The 19,385-nt window shown below is 43.4% G+C and overlaps 2 protein-coding genes across 10 annotated transcripts in view; both read left to right on the top strand.

The window, feature by feature from the left end:
• KIF13A (kinesin family member 13A) overlaps positions 1–10,263 on the top strand; it is a 132,391-nt gene extending 122,128 nt beyond the window's left edge. For 5 of the 7 annotated variants that reach the window (XM_075062864.1, XM_075062867.1, XM_075062862.1 and 2 more), the window contains 2 exons: positions 5,633–6,749; positions 8,978–10,263. In XM_075062864.1, coding sequence (XP_074918965.1) covers positions 5,633–6,749; positions 8,978–9,264 — 1,404 coding nt within the window. In that variant the 3' untranslated portion in view covers positions 9,265–10,263. Of the gene's footprint in view, positions 1–5,632; positions 6,750–8,977 lie in introns of those variants that run through there. The other 2 variants (XM_075062865.1, XM_075062866.1) reach the window with 2 other exon arrangements.
• An 8,325-nt stretch (positions 10,264–18,588) lies between these two features.
• The window catches only part of SIRT5 (sirtuin 5), a 31,401-nt gene continuing 30,604 nt past the window's right edge, over positions 18,589–19,385 (top strand). For 2 of the 3 annotated variants that reach the window (XM_032776950.2, XM_075062858.1), the window contains exon 1: positions 18,608–18,683. The gene's annotated coding sequence lies outside the window, so the exon portion shown is untranslated. Of the gene's footprint in view, positions 18,684–19,385 lie in introns of all 3 variants that reach the window. The other variant, XM_032776949.2, reaches the window with a different exon arrangement.

Below are 19,385 nucleotides of genomic sequence, written 5' to 3'. Positions count from 1 at the left end.
TTCTAAAAGAAGACTGAATATGTATTTACAAAATGGACAGCTGATTTTTTTTTTTTTAACTAGGGTAAAATATTACACATTTTTAAACATGTTTACGTGACATTTGATTGGCCTGGCTCAGAAATTCTCACATTCTGTGGGAGGTATAGTTTTGATCTTTTGTCTCTTTATGCTCCTTTCATAACATTGAAAAATAGACCTTGAACCACAAACAATATTAACATTAAGGATTTGGCCTAAATCTTCAAAAAGCAAGGCAAAATTAAACCTAAAACATAGGCTAACTGTCATATATTGTATGTATGTGCTGCAATACATGTGTGTGTAGTGGCATGAAATAAGATTAGATTAAATGTTTGAATATTGTGTAGACAGTTCAAAACTGTTTGAAATTAAAATTTCTAATCTTGTTCCAGCAGATTTCATACCTGTAGTGGGCAATAAACTTGGTGCTGTAAAAATAAATGTAAAGTACCTGCGGCGTAACCACTAAATAATGTGTGCCTTGTTTGAAATTAGTAACATAATAGCTGGGAGTCTAAGGGCTACTTGTGACCCCTAAATTAAGAATTTTGGCGCTTTCAGATACTTGGATTTATCTGTGCTAAATTCAGAGAAGGCATAAAAGGCTCTTGACATCAGCAAGATATCACAGTTTTACTGTGCTGTCACTTCTCATTCTCTGAATCCCTGTGCTATTGCTGCTCCCCTATTAACTACTTGCAGTTCTTTCTTGTTAATTTCTGCTTACCATTTCTCTTGAGTCTGTTTTTGGTGCTGCTGACTTCTTTTGCTTTCCTTGACACCTGGCTGGTGCTCCTTTCCAAGCACGTTCTTCAGGGATTCCCTTTTTGGTTCTTATTTTGTTGATGGCATAGGCTAGTTTCTAATTCAGATTTTTTATGGAAAATTATGCAGTAGCTCATATTCGGCTAGGTATGATATCAGCAAACATACAATATTTGCTAGGAAAATAATGTTTTCCTTTAATATTTTGAAAATAACCTTAACTCTGTCCCTTTGGGTGGTATGTTATTTGAAGGGTCTTTTACTGTATGATCACACAACTATGGACAATGTGATGTGCTATTCAGCTATTATAAAGTGTTTTCTTCTTCAAGTGGTTGCTCATGTGCATTCCACAGTAGGTGTGCATGCTCGCCACATGCACCGGTACTGGAAGTCTTTCCCCTAGCAGTACCCGTGGGGGAGCTCCCCTAGTAACCCCTGGAGTGATGCCTCTATGGCGTGGTATAAGGGGTGCTGTGTGCTCCCCCCATCCTCAGTTCCTTCTTGCCACCAGTGAAGGTGCACTGGAACCGCTCTGCTCCAACTTGACTGCAGATTTCCTCTTGAACTCTTGTTCATTCATAGTTAGTAGATTAGTGTTAGTTTAGTTTAGTGTGCCCAGGTCGGGGCATGGCCCCTGCCCTGGACTTTTAAGTCATGCGACACTTGCAGGCAGCCGATGCCAATGCACGTGGACTGTTTACATTGTCTGGGGGAAACCCATCTCAGTAATCATGGCAAGGTTTGCAGATCTTTCAAGCCTTGGACCAAGAAGGAAAGGGACATTTGGTTCCGAGCTATTCTGATAGAGTTGGCATTGACCCCAACTCCAGGGGACTGCTCCAGGTCAGGACCGGGTACCGCGGTGTCAGTACACTGTGACCCTTCGGTGCCTTCCACCAGTTGGTACTGCTCCCCAGCTGCGGGGCATGCCAAGAAGGCTAAGAAGAGGTCTTCTCCGCTGAGACACTGGAGCAGGACTGAGGGAGAGACTAGAGCCACATTGGGCAGTTCTTGATCCCTGTCTGCCTCCAGGCCTCTGACTCAGGTTGAGTGGAGTAGCCCAGCTCACTCGGCGCAGCCCTCCCTCGATGTCCAGGTGCCCTCCATGTCGGAGGCCCTGCAAGCGGCCGGGACATTATGTCTCTGCCAGTACCAGGGGCACCGCCACCGTTTGCTCTCCGGTCCAGAGGCAAGCCACCGCTTGGATCTCCACAGTCGCTGCCTGGTCGGTACCTTTTGCAGTCGAGGGAATGTCCTCGATGCTGTTCACTGCTCAGCAACTGCCCCGTGCGCAGTCCACATCGGTCCCCATCGACCCCCACCAGGTTGTCTGGCTGACAGGGGTTCCAAGCACTGCTCTGCTTTGACGGGCCATAGACCTTGTGAGGGGAGTGGGCCCCATCGAGACTGAGACAGACGCACTGGAGGTCCTCGTTTCTGAGAGGCTATCGCAGCCTGTCGCGATACGGGCATCAACACCATTCCCGTTCTTCATCTTGCTCCAGGACCGCGCCACGGCACCACTCATAGACTCATCAATTTAAGGTCAGAAGGGACGATTATGATCATCTAGTCTGACCTCCTGCACAATGCAGGCCACAGAATCTCACCCGCCCACCCCTGTAACGAACCCGTAACCTATGTCTGAGTTATTGAAGTCCTCAAATTGTGGTTTAAAGACCTCAAGGTGCAGAGAATTCTCTAGCAAGTGACCCGTGCCCCATACTGCAGAGGAAGGTGGAAAACGTCCAGGGCCTCTGCCAATCTTCCCTGGAGGAAAATGCCTTCCTGACCTCAAATATGGCCATCAGTTAAACCCTGAGCATATGGGCAAGACTCACCAGCCAGCACCCCAGGAAAGATTTCTCTGTAGTAACTCGGATCCCACCCCATCAACTCTCACACCCGCAGTCCCGGGAGTCGATTGCTGGCACCTCATCATCGCAGATCTGCCCGCTGGAACAGATCACAGAGCAGCTGCTACCGGTGGTACCACTCCACCACGTCAGGATCATGGTCACCACCGTTCCCAGTGCCACCGCTCCTCCCAGTCCAGGGACAGCGGTAGGTCATACGCCAGTCCAGCCTCCCTTCATAGTCATCAGTCGATGGGACAGGCTAGTCAGGCGGAACAGCCTGCTCTGCCGGTGCCACAGCAGGTGCAGTGGCACTGGGCTCCTTGGTACCAGTGGGCCCATGGCCCCTGATGCAGCCCCTGGTGGGGGCTCACTTGGTGGCCGGAACCTCGGAGAGACCATTGGGCTCCCTTTCCCAGCCTCCTAGAAAGGAGTCAGTGGGGCATGCATCTTTGGTTTTGTGCCTGGAGGGCCATCAAGTGGTGGGACCTCTGGTACTGGTCAGAATACTGCACCTGCATCCTCATCCTCCCCTGATGAGGTGATTACGGCCCCTCCTCCCCCTATTCTGCAAGAGGACTTTAAGGCCCACCTGGAACTATTGAAAAGGGTGGCATCGAGCCTCAACCTTCAGGCCGAGGAGATGGAGGAACCCTCGGACTCCCTCTTCAGGGTCCTCTCGGCATCGGGCAGAGTGGCCCTCCCACTCCACAAAGGGGCCAGGCCTAATTTTGCTTAGATTATAAGAGGTGACAACTTCTCAACCCATGGAAGTATAGTGGCTTTTTGTAGTTTTATCTATTTAAGGCATGGAGTGAAATCCGGGTCTCATTCAAGTCAATAAGGATTTTGCTATTGACTTTGGTAGGGTCAGGATTTTATCCTGAAGAACAAGATAATAGGAGCAGAAATCAGTCCCACATCTCTCACGTGACACTGTGTAGCACTGCCACCAGCTTCCAGACCAAACATTAAAGTCGGGCCGCTGCTAGTTCTGGGAAAGCCCTTGGCAGTTCAGGCCGGTTTGTTTACCTGCCACGTCTGCAGATTCAGCTGATCGCGGCTCCCATTGGCCGCGGTTCGCCATCCCAGGCCAATGGGGGCTGCAGGAAGGGCGGCCAGCACATCCGTCGGCCCACATCGCTTCTCGCAGGCCCCATTGGCCTGGAGCGGTGAACCACAGCCACTGGGAACCGCGATCGGCTGAACCTGCAGACTGCCAGGGGCTTACCCTGAAAACAAGCGGTGGACTGCTTTGAGAAGCACTGCCTTAGAGGACATTTTGGAGAATTGCTTCTTTCTGAAATTAACAAAATGAACAAACTGGTTGCTCTGTATGCTTTTTTTAAAGTTCCATAGCTTTATTTAAAAAATTATTTAAAACAGGCTATAAGTGGCATTAGCACTTGTACTACGTGTACCATGTGTAGTGCTTAGATGCTACAGTAATGGGCACAGTATAAATACCTAAAATAAATAGTGTGTTAATTTTTTTTCTGAGCTCTGAGTGCAGAATTTAAAAAAAAACAAAAACAAAAAAAAAACTTAAACACACTAAAGTGAAAACTGAAGAAAAGTTCGGATGCTCTCTTTTGGTCAAGGCATCTGAGTGGGACTAGGAAGACCTGGGTTATCTTTCTAGCTCTACCACAGGCATCCTATATTACTTGGGGCAAATCACTCTAGTCTAGTGCCTCATTTTCCCCATTTTTAAAATGAGTTTTATAATACATCTCTGCCTCACACTGGCATTGAGGATGAAGTCATTAATGTTTGAGACATTTGGATGCTATGGTGATGACTGTAGTGGAAAAAATCCAATCAATAAACATAAAATAATTTAAAAAGCAAACATTTTGGCACAGATTCTCTCCTCTACTGAATCTGCTTGAGGCAAAGGATGGGAAATCAGGGAGCCTTGTACAAGAGTACAAGTACGACATAGTACTTGTTGTAGTAGATAGTAATAGTTCAACACTGAGATACTCAATGATAGTACAACATACTATCAACATAATAGTAGATAGTAATAGCACAACATTGAGTACATAGAACAACAACTAAAACAATGAAAAAATGTATGTTGATTGGCTTTTTTTCTTTGTGTGATGAAGATTTATGACTGAGTTTAAAAGAATTTCAAAAGCAGAAATAGTAAAATATTTAAGATATTTCCATAATTCCAAAACCAAAGTACTTTGAGCTTTTCTGAATTTTCTCCTGTCTAAGAGTTTACTTTTATGTTTTGAGAATGTAAGCATTTTTATATGGTGGGAAGTGCAGGAAAGGGGGTTCTAAAAAAGTCTCGGAAAGCAAGTTAAGCTGCGCTATAGGACTCATACTGTGTTCATGTAGCAACTTAGTACAAGACAAGCTGGTGTACTGTGGATTCATGTCCTGAGTTGCTGCGCACTAACTGGCCATGTAGAAAAGTCTTATAAAAACTTGAAAAATATATCTTATGTGATGAAGTTACCCATAAAAAGATTACTCTCTAAAAGGAATGCATTCATAATTGGTCTACGTAATGAAAAGAACTGCAACGTATTATATGGTTTCCAGCAATGGGACTTGACAAAAACCTTTTTTGTACTTAATAAGTAATTCAGAACACGACTCATTAAGTGACACTTGTTTGGTCTATTTACATATAAATTCAGAGGTAAAAATATTTTGGACACTTTACGAATTTAATTAAAATGAGCATCTTAGAAAATATTGATAGGGCAGCACTTTCAGTGGCTTCTTTTTCTCTTTTAGTTACTCAGGAATTAATTGCTGTTTAAAGATGACTCATTCTTTGTTTAAAGAATGTAAAATTTTTCTTCACTCTTTTGATATTTAGGAGACAAATTAATTTGGAATATTGCACAACTAAGCTGTGGGATAGTACTTAAATCAACTAAGAGAATTTTTGTGAAACTTCAATCTAGAAAATGTTTCATAAAGAGCTAACCCTATGTAACTATGTCTAATTTTTGCAGGACTCTGATGAAGAGGACAGTGAGTTGGAGGCCATTAATAAGAAGCTGATAAGCTCACAGGGTTTTCATAATTTTCGGCCTTATGTACCTGAGGAGTTTGCTGACTTCAGTGTTTACAATGCTAGTCTGGAGAACAGAGAATGGTTTTCCACTAAAACAGACTTCATGAATTCTCGTGTCCTTGAGAAAGAGGTATCTCGCAGCCCCACCACTAGCAGTATTACTAGTGGCTACTTTTCGCACAGTGCCTCTAATGCTACACTGTCTGACATGCTTGTTCCCTGTAGTGATAGCACAGACCAGCTAGCCAATCAGATGAAGGATTTGGACTCTAGCGATCATTCAGGACCATGTCTTGCATATGTTTTGAGATCTTTGAACAAGGAATTTCCAGAAAGGGGCTTAGCTAAAGATAAGATACATGTGTCGCCACTCAAAGAAAACAGTGCCTTAGCAAAAGAGATTCCACCATCCCTAAATACCACTGACAAAAACTCTGAGATGTTACATAGAGCTGGCTCTTGTTCAGGTTTAGATTCCTCAACTAGCAAAAACATGCGAGACAAAATTGAGTTTTCATCCCGGGAAGCAACAACTGAGCACACTTCAGATGTTCTCGAAGATCATTCATTTACAGAGTTCATGGGTGTTGAAGATGGAAAGGACTTTGACCAGTCAGTAGATCCAAAGTTATGTTCCACTGGTTCTTCTAATGGAAGGAAAGAAATACCAACTGCTGGAGTGGACAGTGCCTCGCATTTATCACAAAACACTTACAAAGAGGGCATTCACTTAGGCCAGCTGGATTCTGTGGCTGTGGGTTACCAGCTGTCAAACGCCATTGAAAACCCTCTCTTTTCTGTATTAGTAAAAGAGACTTCATACTGTCAGACATATCCTGATTCTTCCCTTAATGATTTTATGACAAAGAACCATTTAGATGTTTCTGACTGTGAAGATGGTGCTTCTGCAGAGCAAGCCCACACTTTGCCTAGCTGGGTGGCAGTGGGAGAACAAGTGTGTGTAGGAAGTAATAAGACAGGCACAGTGAGATATGTTGGACCAGTGGATTTTTCAGCTGGAATCTGGGTTGGAGTTGAACTAAGTGTTCAGTTGGGTGAGTAACAACAAATAAGGTACTGTGGGTTATAAAGACAATCCTGTGACATAGTGTGTGAATTTACAGTGTAACCTTACATTATGTACTCCTCGCAGAATTCCACTCTTAAAACTTGAAAAATCTGCATTTTAAAATTCTGCATATTTTATTTGTCAAAATAACACAGTATAATCACACCAGTTTCAATTATTTATTTCACAGTATCTGTCAGCAAGTATGTCTGTAACAATACAGACAACAATAAGATTCAAGAAATGTTTTTTGACAAATAGATTTCTGACTAGGCATATTAATACAGAACTTTGAGTAATAATTCATTTAAACTACAATACGGAAACATATTTCCTGCATCCCTCAGAAGCAGTGCAAAGGCTTGAGGGAGTCAAGGGTAACAGAGGAGATAAGGGAAAGGGAAGTAATTGGTGGGCAGGAGCCTGAGAGTGAACCTGGAGGGTTGTTGAGTGTGGGTGGCAGAAGTATGGAACAGGTTTTTTGTGTGGGGGATTATTAGGGAGTTGGGAAGTCTCTCCTATGCAGACTCTGACTCCTAGCCTCTCCCATTCAGTCAGGCACATCTGCCCTGTCCACACATGTCCCTGCACCCTCATTCCCATTCAGCCTCCATCTCTGTCTGTCCCTCCTCACTAGCCCTTCTGAACCGCAGTCTATGTGCGCTCCCATCCCACCCAGCAGCCCTGTGTGCCCTGTTCTGTCTATCCTTCCCTCTCCATATCCTGTGCCTCCTCACCTGACTCTGCAGACAAGGCACTGTGAGGAATATGGCCTCTCCTACTCCCTATCAGCTGCTGGCTACTACACCAGGTGAGCCAGCTGCCCTCTGTTCTAGTGCCACAGCAGCCTCTGTTGGGCAAAAGGCATAATTGCAGTCCCTCTCTGGCAGAATGTATTTTCGGGGCGGGGGGGACCATGAATTCTGAAGTGGTGCAGAATTGCCCCAGGTTTAACTATAGTGTTGGGAAATACCAAACCAGTCAGGAAGCAGGGCTATTTTATATACTCACATTTCTTAGTGTCGTATATCGCTGTTTACGTTTACAGTTTTTTTGAAGAGCTAATTTTTAAATGTTTTTGTTTTCACGGTTGTTTTAAACAAAGAACTATGTTCTACTTGCTTTATGCAAAGTATTTTCGTACTTCAGGTCATACAAGCTGCCATTGGTTCCCCTTCATTCCCATGTTTTTGTAGTCAGGGGAAGTTAAGGTAACTTAAACCTTTTTAAAACTGTCAGCATTTGAAACAACCTTGTGTTGTCAATTCAGCATTCACCTCCATTGACTAGAGCAGTGTTTCCCAAACTTGGGACGCCACTTGTTTAGGGAAAGCCCCTGGCAGGCCGGGCCGGTTTGTTTACCTGCCGCGTCCACAGGTCCGGCCGATCGTGTCTCCCACTGGCCGCGGTTCGCTGCTCCAGGCCAATGGGGGCAGCGGGAAGCAGTGTGGGCCGAGGGACGTACTAGCTGCCGCTTCCAGCAGCTCCCATTCGCCTGGAGCAGCGAACCGTGGCCAGTGGGAGGCACGATCAGTTGGACCTGCAGACGCGGCAGGTAAACAAACTGGCCCGGCCCACTAGGGGCTTTCCCTAAACAAACGGCATCCCAAGTTTGGGAAACACTGGACTATGGGAACCAGCAGCTGAAGAGTTCAAATGTTTGTTTCAGCTGCTGCCTGTGATCTTTGCCAGAGATCACTTTTCATGAGAAAAGTAGTAAAGAGAAGTGTTTAAAGTACTATTTTAAAACTCTTCTTTACCTTGATTTTATCAGTACAACTTTCATTTTTATGAGAACATTGGAGCAGAAAGGGAACCAATGCCTTTTGAGTGTAAAAGCTTTTTATAGAAATCACATACAGACTTTTGAAGTTAGTGGTTTTTTTACAAAAATTAAGAAGCCAGATTTTGGACTGGTATTGGAACCTTTTTGAACAACAAACTGAATTTTTATTTTTTAAATATTCAATTGTGATGTTGAAACGACATTTGTTTTTGTAAAGGGAATAAATGATACCTAAGAGTTAGTGTGGGGAGTTGTCATTGCTCAGAATGCTTCACCACTCATGTGTTACGTACTTTTGCTCTCACCACTAAGAGCTTTAAGCTTGAGTACTCAGAGTATTTTCAGGATAATCACCACATATACATACTGTAACGGCACATGATGGGTAAGTATTGAAAATTAATGCCATGTATTTATTTTCATTTCAGGGAAACATGATGGAACTGTAAAAGGTAGAGAGTACTTCCACTGCAGGCCACGACATGGTTTGTTTGTTCGTCCCGGGCGCCTCAGTAAAGCACCAGCTTCAACAAAGAGATGCAGTAGCACTTCACAATCTCAGGCATCCTCAAGTTTAGAGAAGCGAAAAAGTTCTGTACTTCAGGGGTCATCATCCTCTTCTAAAGCAGGAGAAGCACCCCTCTGTCAATCAGGAGATGCAGCGGCTTCTGCTTTTTCTAGGAAACAAGAGAACAGGAAGTCTTGGATTAAATAAGTCGTAGTATTTTTGCACTTGCTACACACATTGAAGTGTAGAAACCTTTATGGATTTTAAAAGTCTTTGTACAGTTTTCATCTGTCCATACTGAATATGCACTCTGTAGAGTCATGGACTTAATTCTCTAATTTTTTATAAATAATATATATATTATATATATATTAATGTGTATCTATAGTTAGTCTGCCAATAGGCAGATATGGCTGCACACTAAAATACAGTTAAAGCTGTTTTGTAGATATTTATGAGGTACTGGACTATTTGTTATACAGCAACTTGGGAGATGTATTTTAAACAAAAAAAAAAGAAAATATTTTATTTTGGGGGAAAAGGATGTAAAACCATATTTGAAAAAACTACACTATGCTGTTCTTAATTACCAAAGAACTTGTATTAGACTGACACATTTGCTGTTTATATCTTGTTTTTATTGTAAACATTTGTTTTAACTATTAGCTTGGTGCCATGTTTCTTTTAGTCACTGGGCACCATTGCTGCCTTATGTCCTGTGTTTAAGAACACTGAAATATCTGACTGCTTCATATTTTATTTTATTTTTTGTCTTCCTAGAGGCCTGCCACTGTGGTGATTTGGCATTGTATTGAAAATACTATCAATGCTGAGCCTGTATGTTTGGAATTTCTTATGCTAACCCAAGCCAGGCAGTTTGATTGCAGAAACAGTATTACTGCAAGGAAGTGAGGACAACATTTCCTTTAAAAATGGGTGTTAGGCAAATAGAGAAACAAAGCAGCAGTAATGGATCACGACTGCAAACCTTGCACTGTTATTTGCTGGTTATGATCAAGCTAAAATGGAACATTCTAAAACAATTGTAATCTGTAAAGTCTGTTTTAATAATGGATATGATGGAGGAATTTATGTACAGTGCTTGTGAGTTCTTGAGAAAACTGTTCCACATGTAGATATTGTAGATGCCTGTACAATGTCCTGGATATTTGTAAAGTAACAAATGGTAAAAATGAGTGAAATGAATGGCCTGCTGTACCTGTTTTTCTTTATTTCTTAGCCAAGTAAATGAGTGAGATACCTGGGACCTTACTGAAAAGCTGCTGTTGTTCCTTTGATTTTGTGTATATTAAGCTGACTCTAGTGTTTTACTATTTACTGTAAAGAACTGTAATTTATATTCTATTTCTGCCATACTGTATTTAATTCGTACAGATATTTTGTGTTTTAGAATACAGACTGTTTATTTCAGATTTTAAAAAAGATTGTTTTGCTTTTTTGACTTCAGTACTGTATTTAAGGCTTCATTATCAAAAATTAGGTTTAACGAGTTTTCTAATTCACAGCTTTGGTACTCCAGTGGGATATACTGTATGCACCTCTCGATAGATATAAATGCTAAAAAGAGACTATACCTTTTAGGAGTGGAAGAGTGGACGGTATTAATCACTGATACCATTGACTGGCTCATGTGATATAGGGTTTCAGTGACGACAGAATACAATGAATCTGACTGTGCCCAAATGTATGATTTGCTTTTTGGAAAAGAACATACATAGAGCAACAGTTCACAGTATCGCTGTCCACCCAGAACTGATCAAGCTGTATCAGTGGAAGAAATTATCATGAGGATTGTAACTGAAGAATTCCTTTGTGAAAAAGTATTTTATCAAGGATAATAAGTGATCCTAGAACATATCCAAATGTTTATATCAAAACAATGTTTTAAATCTAAATTAAGAGTATAAATTAACAAAACTTTTTTAAAAAAAAAAATTCTAAAAAAGCTACTGTATTTTCCCCAAACAACTATTTTGGATCATTCGAAGACTAACGTGGACATTATCTTATGGTAAAAATACGTTTTTTTACTTTACGATGGTGTTTAAACATGCACTCTTGTATTTATTCTAGGCCTTCATGAATACAAAATGTGCATTTACTTCAGATATTTTGGAGATAGGTTTGCCTGTGTTAATATGCTGCCTGTAAAGATATCATACAAAAATAACAAACCAGTCAACCCTATCTGAATGCTATACATCCATTCAAGAACTATTTATACAGTCGTGGACTCTGTACTGACTGAAACTCCTGTGCTTCTGCTAAGTCTGTATGTTTCATAGATTCCAAGGCCAGAAGGGACCATTCTAATAATCTAGTCTGACCCCCTGTATAACACAGGCCCCAAAACATGCCAAAATTCATTTTGAACAAGAGCATATATTTTTTTTAATTCCAATCTTGATTTAAAAATTGATAGCGATGGAGAATCTACCACGACATGTGGAGATTGTTCTGGTGGTTAACCACCCTGACTATTTAAAAAAAAATAAAAATTATGCCTTATTTCCGGTTTGAATTGTCTAGCTTCAACTTATTATAGCCCTTGGATCTTGTTACACCTTACATTAATATGTCCTTCACCAAAATAGGTTAAGTGGTGAGAAGTGTTATCCAGTGGTCAGATCAGGGAAGTAAAAGTCAGGCCTCATATTTTATTCCTCAGTTTTGCTAATGCATGTCTGTAGACAAATCACTGAACCTTTCCATGCCTCATTTTCCCCATCTGTAAAGTTAGCATGATATCTAAACACTCAGATGCATTGAGGCTTAATATCTAGCTGATGAACACCAGAGATTTCAGAAGAAACTTTTTATCCAACTACAAACTCTTAACACTAACTACCTACGCTCTTTTATTCAGATCCTGTAACAGAACTCTAAAGATGTTCCCTAACCATTAAGATTTCTTCCTTAAAATGTTTGTATAGTACCACCATCTTCTGCAGCACTTTATAATAATGTGTGCCAAAAACACAACAGAATCCTTGCCACAGTGATCACTTGCATAAAAAAACACAAATACTGTACAATCCAGGGCAGACCAAACTCACCTCAATGAGCTGGCTAATCCAGATAATAATTTTTTAACCTTATTCAAGATCCTTCTAATATTTAACTAGATCATAAAGGGCCTTATCTTGATCTTGGATTTGATGTGTGCATTTTTGTTCAAGCTGTGCATTTTCTAAAGACTGTATAGGATGCTATTGTTTTTATGGCTTTTTCAGTTATAAACAGGGTAGCTTTGTTAGGCCAGGTCTATGCTGTGGGGGCCATAGTGGCATAGGTTCAGCACTACAGCTATGCTACCATAAACCTGTAGTGTCGACAAAGCCTAAAGCAATGAGAGGGGGTTTTCTGTCATTGCAGGAACACCATCTCCCCAAGCGATAGTAGCTAGGTCAATAGGGTGACCAGATGTCCCGATATTTAGGTGTTTTTGCTCCGCTGGCGGATCTCCCTTCGCCTCGCCCCCCTCCACCGCCCCAGTGTCCTGATATTTTCTCCCTCTCATCTGGTCTCCCTATAGGTAAACAGAACCATTTGTCTGTCAACCTAGCTGCCTGTACACCAGGGGTAAGATTGGTATAGCTATGGCACTTGGGTGTGGGGTTTCACACCCCTGAGTGCTGTACCTATGTCAGGCTAAATTGTATGTGTACACTAGGCCTTATGGTATATAGAGGTCAGTCATTCTAGATGCTTTGCATCATGTGGTATCACCTATGTTTTATCTAACAAGTAAAAATACTCATAGAAATGTAAGGTTGGAAGGGGGCTAAAGAGATAATCTAGTCCATCTCACCCAACCCTCCACACTGAGACAGGACCAATTATTTTTTTTCTACAGTATTACTGCCTAACCAGTTATTCCCAATTCTGTATTTAGGCATTTGATCTTTCCTTCCTAAGTGTAGTACTTTGCACTTGTCTTTACTGAATTTAATTTGTCATAATTTAACTCTTTATTCTGTACCCTATGATTTAAATATTCACCAACAGAAAACTTGATTGTTGTTAAGTAGGCTTGGCAGAATTTGATTTTTTTAGTAATTGGATAATATTATTAAGCATTTTTTTTCATTTTTTATCAGTGTAAATGTTGACTGTTGTTCAAAATTATGGGGGAGGCTGCACCTCCTATACCTGCCCTGGCAGTGTCCTCAGACTGGTGCCTCCCTATTCCTAAAATTAACACATGATAAAGCACAGAGACCAGCGAGAGGGGGTGGTTCCTCCCAGCCCTCTTCACTCAACTTAAATGGTGCCTCTGCTCCAGCTCCACTAATACCAGTGTTACAACACATTTTATACACTTTAAGGTGCGACTCAAAAGTTTGCAAGCAACATTTTTCTTACTGTGCTGACCTGTAAAATTTGATTATCATTGATGGAAATATTTTTCATTGATTTGTGTGTGTACAGTGAAATCAACGACTGATAAAAATCTCAGCCTGCCAAGCCTAGCTCTAAGGTCACTATCAAAGACAAAAGATAAAATACCAATGACACAAGTAAAAATAACCCAAATATTGACATGAACATTATAAATTAGTTTTCTTTTAAAAATAAGACCCAACACTTGTAAGCACACCAATAAACAGATTTTTTCACTCAGCAACAGCCAAATAACCTTGACAATGGATGCATATAGAACTGGCACTTCTGAAATGTATAGCCAAGCATCTAATTTCTACATACTAAAAATATGCTTTCTTGGTATGTTATAAATGTTCGGTGCACTGATAGTGATATGACATCAGAGCTTAGGTGATGTTATAAGAGCTGTGCAGGCTCATTCTGAAACTGAGTTAGTGATGACCCTAGTCTCTTGCAGTTTCACAGTATCTGGGAGCTGAACTGAATAATGTTGGGGAAGCTCCACAAGTGACTCCTTTTATGGAGTTTTCCTGCTCTAGCCTCTCCTGTGGTTTTTGATCTGGCTGTCTGCTTTTAATCTGTACACCTGTATCTATATTTTAGAAGAGTAATACTGGAAATAGATTGAAACTGTAGTTCAAACCTGAAATTTCCTAAAGTTCAAGGACATTTGAATGGAAAGTTTTGATTCAGGCAGTTTTCTCTATTTAAAATCTCTAGTTCTGTCCTCTCCAGTTTTTGATGTTTCTGGTCATTTGAAAGCCACTAACTGCAGGTGTGTAATAAGGTCTTGGCCATTTAACTATGTGAATCAGTATTGTAGGGTCCTTGAAAGTGTTTGTCAGTCTCTCCTTGGCTGTGTGCCTTCCCTCTGCTGTTGATTTCAACACTATGTGGTGTTTTCAGATAAATGGGAGGTAGAGTGCTAATGGCTGAGTTAATTTTGTGTTGCACACTAGTACTCAGCAATGAGAAGAGAGCATCAGAAGATGGAAAAGGGAAAGACGCCAAAATAGGCAACATCAATATTTGAAGAGATAGTGAAGAAAGGATAGAGCAGTAAGTGGGAAGGGAGTGTGCCATAGCCAGTTGGTGTGGAAAAAGTGTAAAAAGAAAGCCAGTACCATGTAGGCCTTAGGGCCCTGGTATCACCCTCAAAGGCTAAAATCTGATTCTGTTCAGATCTGAGAGCTAAGAACCGAAGGGAAATTTAGCCTATAACAGAGGTGGCCAGCCTGAGAAGGAGCCAAAATTTATCAATATACATTGGCAAAGAGCCGCAGTAATAAGTCAGCAGCTCCCCCCTTCTCCCAGTGCCTCCCACCCATCAGCAGCCCTGCCAATCAGCACCTCCCCTTCCCTTCCCATCAGCTGTGGTGGTGAGCAAGAGGCTCTGGGGGGGTGGGAGAGGAGTGAGGGCACAGCAGGCTCTGGAGGGGGTGGTAAGGGGTGGAGTGGGGGCAGGGCCTGTGGCAGAGCCAGGGGTTGAGCAGTGAGCATGCCCGCTACATTGGAAAGTTGGTGCCTGTAGCTCCAGCCCTGGAGTCGGTGCCTGTATAAGGAGCTGCATATTAACTTCCGAAGAGCCGAATGCGGCTCTGGAGCCACAGGTTGGCCACCCCTGGCTTATAACATGGGCCCTGTACCCACCAGAAATACCTGTATCTGTTTCAGCTTGTAGCACCATAGCACAGGGGAAATTAATATGGCCTCCTGACCAGGCTAACCCACATAACTCCCCTGCCCTGGAGGAGCTGCAGGTGCCTGCGTCACTTCATGGAATGAGTCGCTGGTGAAAGCAGTGTTTTCCCCATACATTTAAAATGAGGGGTGAGACTGTGAAGGTGGGCTGTAGGGCACAATAGTAAAAACTGAAAACTATTTCATGATCATTTTATTTAAACATTTAACTCATGTTTTGAAATCATCACACAAATTAAAGTTGGCTACTCAAGCATCTATGAAGTACAACATCTACATCCTCCTTGATTTCTTGTTATAATTTTGCACAACTCTGTTAATGAACTTCTTGAATGCAATGCATTCATCTTTGGTGGCTTCTCGTGTGTCTGGTGGTACTTTTCCTTCAATTGATATGCTCGTTAGTTCATTCCCATGATCAGGCAGAAGTGACTTCTTTCAGAACATAAAATTCTATTCAATGATGAAAAAGAATGCTCAGCTGTAGCTGTTGTGACGGGGAGTAGCAAGAGATGAATTCCTACTTCTTTCATCCCAGGAAACATAGCATAAAGATCGGGCCGAGCCACCAGGGATGATAAAGAAGTTGAAGTCAATCTTCATTCATTCGTCATATGATATTCCACTTTGTGTTCAAATTCTCTATTCTGTCCTGAGCACATGGCAGCCCTGTTGCTGGTAGTGCCTCACTCCACTCAACTGTCAGGGTTTATAGGACAGAGAGCTGTAAAAGCTACATAGAGGTTGAGTAAAATCTAGAAGTTGCTGTTGTAGATTTATTAAGAATAAAGTCTGTACTTTTTCAGTTGTCTTAAACACTTCTTGTCCTCTTCACTTAAGGATTCTATATAAATGCCTTCATTAGTCAACTTCTGGACTGAAGTCTTTGCTTCTTCCAGTACTTTTTCAATGGATAGCTCTCTGATTGAGCCAAATGTAGCTTTTATTGCTGGACAAAGATCTAATACTGTTGTAGCAGATGCCTGGATGGCATTGTTTAATCTCCCAAGAGGTTTAATGATGAGAGAGAATGGCTACTCTGAACATAGTAGCAAAAGTAATCCATCAGCCTTACTACTTAGATCTTTCCTAGTGGTTCTCAAACTTTTATACTGGTGACCCCTTCCACACAGCAAGCCTTTGAGTGTGACCCCCCCAATAAGTTAAAAATACTTTTTTATATATTTAACACCATTATAAATGCTGGAGGCAGAGTGGGGTTTGGGTTGGAGGCTGACAGATCGTGACCCCCCCCCCCATGTTATAACCTCGCAACCCCCTGAGGGGTCCCGACCCTGTTTGAGAACCCCAATCTATCCCATTTTGGTAGATACTTTCCAAAATTGGTGGTAATGGCTGGAGTAATTTTAAGACAACAGCCAAGGATCGCTCATGAGAAAACCAGAGAGTTTTCCCAGGGTGGAAAAATGTGTCTTCTAAAACTTGAACATCTAAAAATGCATCTACTGGCCTCCCACTGACATCAAGATAACGTACACGATGACTTAATACTTGCCCATTTGCATCGGTGCATTTATCAGCCATGTATGCAGATTTTTTGAATGTGGTGAGAGAGGTCTTTGTTTTTTCAACTGTTGTGTCTTTCACTGTTGCACCATATGCTCCTAGTCAGTCAGTTGAGTTTCTTGCAGAAAGATAGTGAGCATTTGCTGGCAGGAGCGGCGCGAGGGTTTTTGGTGCCCTAGGCGGGGGTCCTTCCGCGCTCCCGGTCGTTGGCGGCAATTCGGCAGTGGGAGGGTCCTTCCGCGCTCCCAGTCTTCGGGGCACTTCAGCGGCGGGTCCCGGAGCGAGTGAAGGACCCGCCGCAGTATTGCCACCGAAGACCCAGAGCGTGGAAGGACCCCCCGCTGCTGAATTGCCGCCGAAGACATGGAGCGCGGAAGGACCCTCCACCGCTGAATTGCCTAAATGGAAGCGCTGGCCCTGTTTGCTGGTCTTGTTCAGAACCAGTGTTCAACTTCAGGATGAACAAATGACAATACACTTAACATTGGCCTCCAGTTTGTGGTGTGTGTGGTGTCTCTTGCTTAAATAGAAAGTATGATGCAACACCCATGTTTGTTTGCATTCCTCTTGAGGTTCCACCCAGCTCAATGATTTCAGCTGAGCTCTCGGTGAGGGAACCTTGCTGCTACTGCAGCTTGGGCCCTCTCTTCCAGTTCAACCTGATTATTAGTGATTTGAGTTGTAGTGGTCACTTAACAAAACAGAAGACTATCTATGGAGCCTAATCAGCTCTGTCTTTAAACAGTGAAGAGAGGTAAGTCAAATAGTACTTGTGACTCAGGCAGACCATCAAGCAAAACACCCGTCCCCAGTCTCTGTCCATGCCCTCAATCAGCACAGGCTCAGTACAGTTCTACTGTGCTTTACTCATACAATAAGAATATCAACATTTCATTATCAGAGGGATAGCCATGTTAGTCTGGATCTGCAAAAGCAGCAAAGCATCCTGTGGCACCTTATAGACTAACAGATGTTTTGGAGCATGAGCTTTCGTGGTGAATACCCAGTTCGTCGGATGCATGATGTATTCACCCACGAAAGCTCATGCTCCAAAATGTCTGTTGGTCTACAAGCTGCCACATGATTCTTTGCTGCTTTAACATTTTGTTATTCTTCCCCTCACCCCAAGGTGATTTGTAATCCAACCCCAACCAAAATCTATCACTTCATCAACACAGCTCTGTTTGTTGGATACCCAAGTAAATTAAGTGTGAATGTAATTACAATCTGGTCCAGAAGCCTTCCCCCATCACTAGCTGTCAGGGAGAGCTCATTTAGACTTTGCTTACAAATCATAATTTGGCCAGCATCACTGAAATGAATCCATTGCCATCCTCAAAAAACCACCAGCTGTATAAGGAAGCTAGATTTATGTTCATACTTTTAAAATCTATTATACTTTTTCAGATGCATGTATTTTATCATACACTTTCTATGCTTTTAAAGTGTGTATTAATGTTTCTAATTCAGTCCAAATTTCCAATCACTAAATTGGCAACAGTGCATGTAACTAATTCACAAAACGGCGGCAGCGGTGTTTGGGAAATTCAGGAGGGATGTAGGGAAATCCCTGGGTGGAAGATAACCTCTGCCCGGGCGTGGAGAGCTCCCAGCGGATAGGAAAGGAGGGCTGCTGTCCAGGCAGCTCTGCTGTTTCCGTTCAGGACCCGGCCCCGGCTGCGGTCACAGGCCAGGCCGAGCCGAGCCAGGCGCTGCTGCGCTCATGGGGCCGCCTGGCGTGTGAGCAGCGCCCTGAGCAGAGCTCGACCCTGGCAGCCCGGGGAGCGCAGCCGCGGGGGCTCGGGGTTTGGGGTCCCCGCCCGCACAACCGCCGACTCCCGCCGGGAGCGCGAGGCCGGGAGTGGCGGTGTCGGCGTCGGCCCACCGGCTCCTCCCCCCAGGGGCGGGACGTGCCGCGCTGCACGCAGTAGCGGCCGTAGATGGGCCCCGACACCAGCCGCTGCTGCCTGCGACCGGGCGCTGCCGTGGAGGTGGGTACCTGTCACCGGCCGGCCCGGCCGCTGCCTCGGGACGGGCCGCCGGGAAACCTGCGGGGCTCGGGGGACGCGAGGCGAATTGGGGGCGCTCCCCTCACGGGCCTGTCAGGGGCTGGGCGGGGCTGATAACATCGCCCAGACATAACCCGGCCGGCCTCGCCTTGGCAGGGGGAGCAGTGCTGGGACCTCGGGCTCGCAAAGCCCGAGCCTGCAGCCTGAGAGCCACCTTGCGTGGGTTACACCCGCCTCCAGCCCAGGCCCCTTGGACTGCCACTTGTCAAACCATGGGGGTGGGTCGCTGGTAGCCCCCCGCACCCAGTGTGAGCCTCTCTTCACTGAGCTAAGAAAATGGGTCGGGTGCCAAGGCAGTAGCAGGCTGATGAGTCTGTGTTGCCTAGCCCAGGAGCCCTCGAGATCACAAGGTTATTATATGGGGGAGTTGTGAGCTGTCAGCCTCCACCTCAGACCTCACTTTGCCTCCAGCATTTGTGATGGTGTTAAATATAGAAAAAAGTGTTTTTAATAAAGGAGGTTGCACTCAGAGCCTTGCTGTGTGAAAGGGGTCACCAGTGCCAAAGTTTGAGAACCGCTAGCCTAGCCACTACTAGAGGGATAAGAGTGTCACGCTGAGTCACACTGCCCCATATTAAGGGCTTGCTTATCCTTTGTATGGTATGAATTATACCCACTGTAGCT

This window comes from Chelonoidis abingdonii, chromosome 2 (genome assembly GCF_003597395.2).
Source record: "Chelonoidis abingdonii isolate Lonesome George chromosome 2, CheloAbing_2.0, whole genome shotgun sequence".
Lineage (NCBI taxonomy): Eukaryota > Metazoa > Chordata > Testudines > Testudinidae > Chelonoidis > Chelonoidis abingdonii.
This window is presented reverse-complemented; position numbering and strand designations above follow the sequence as displayed.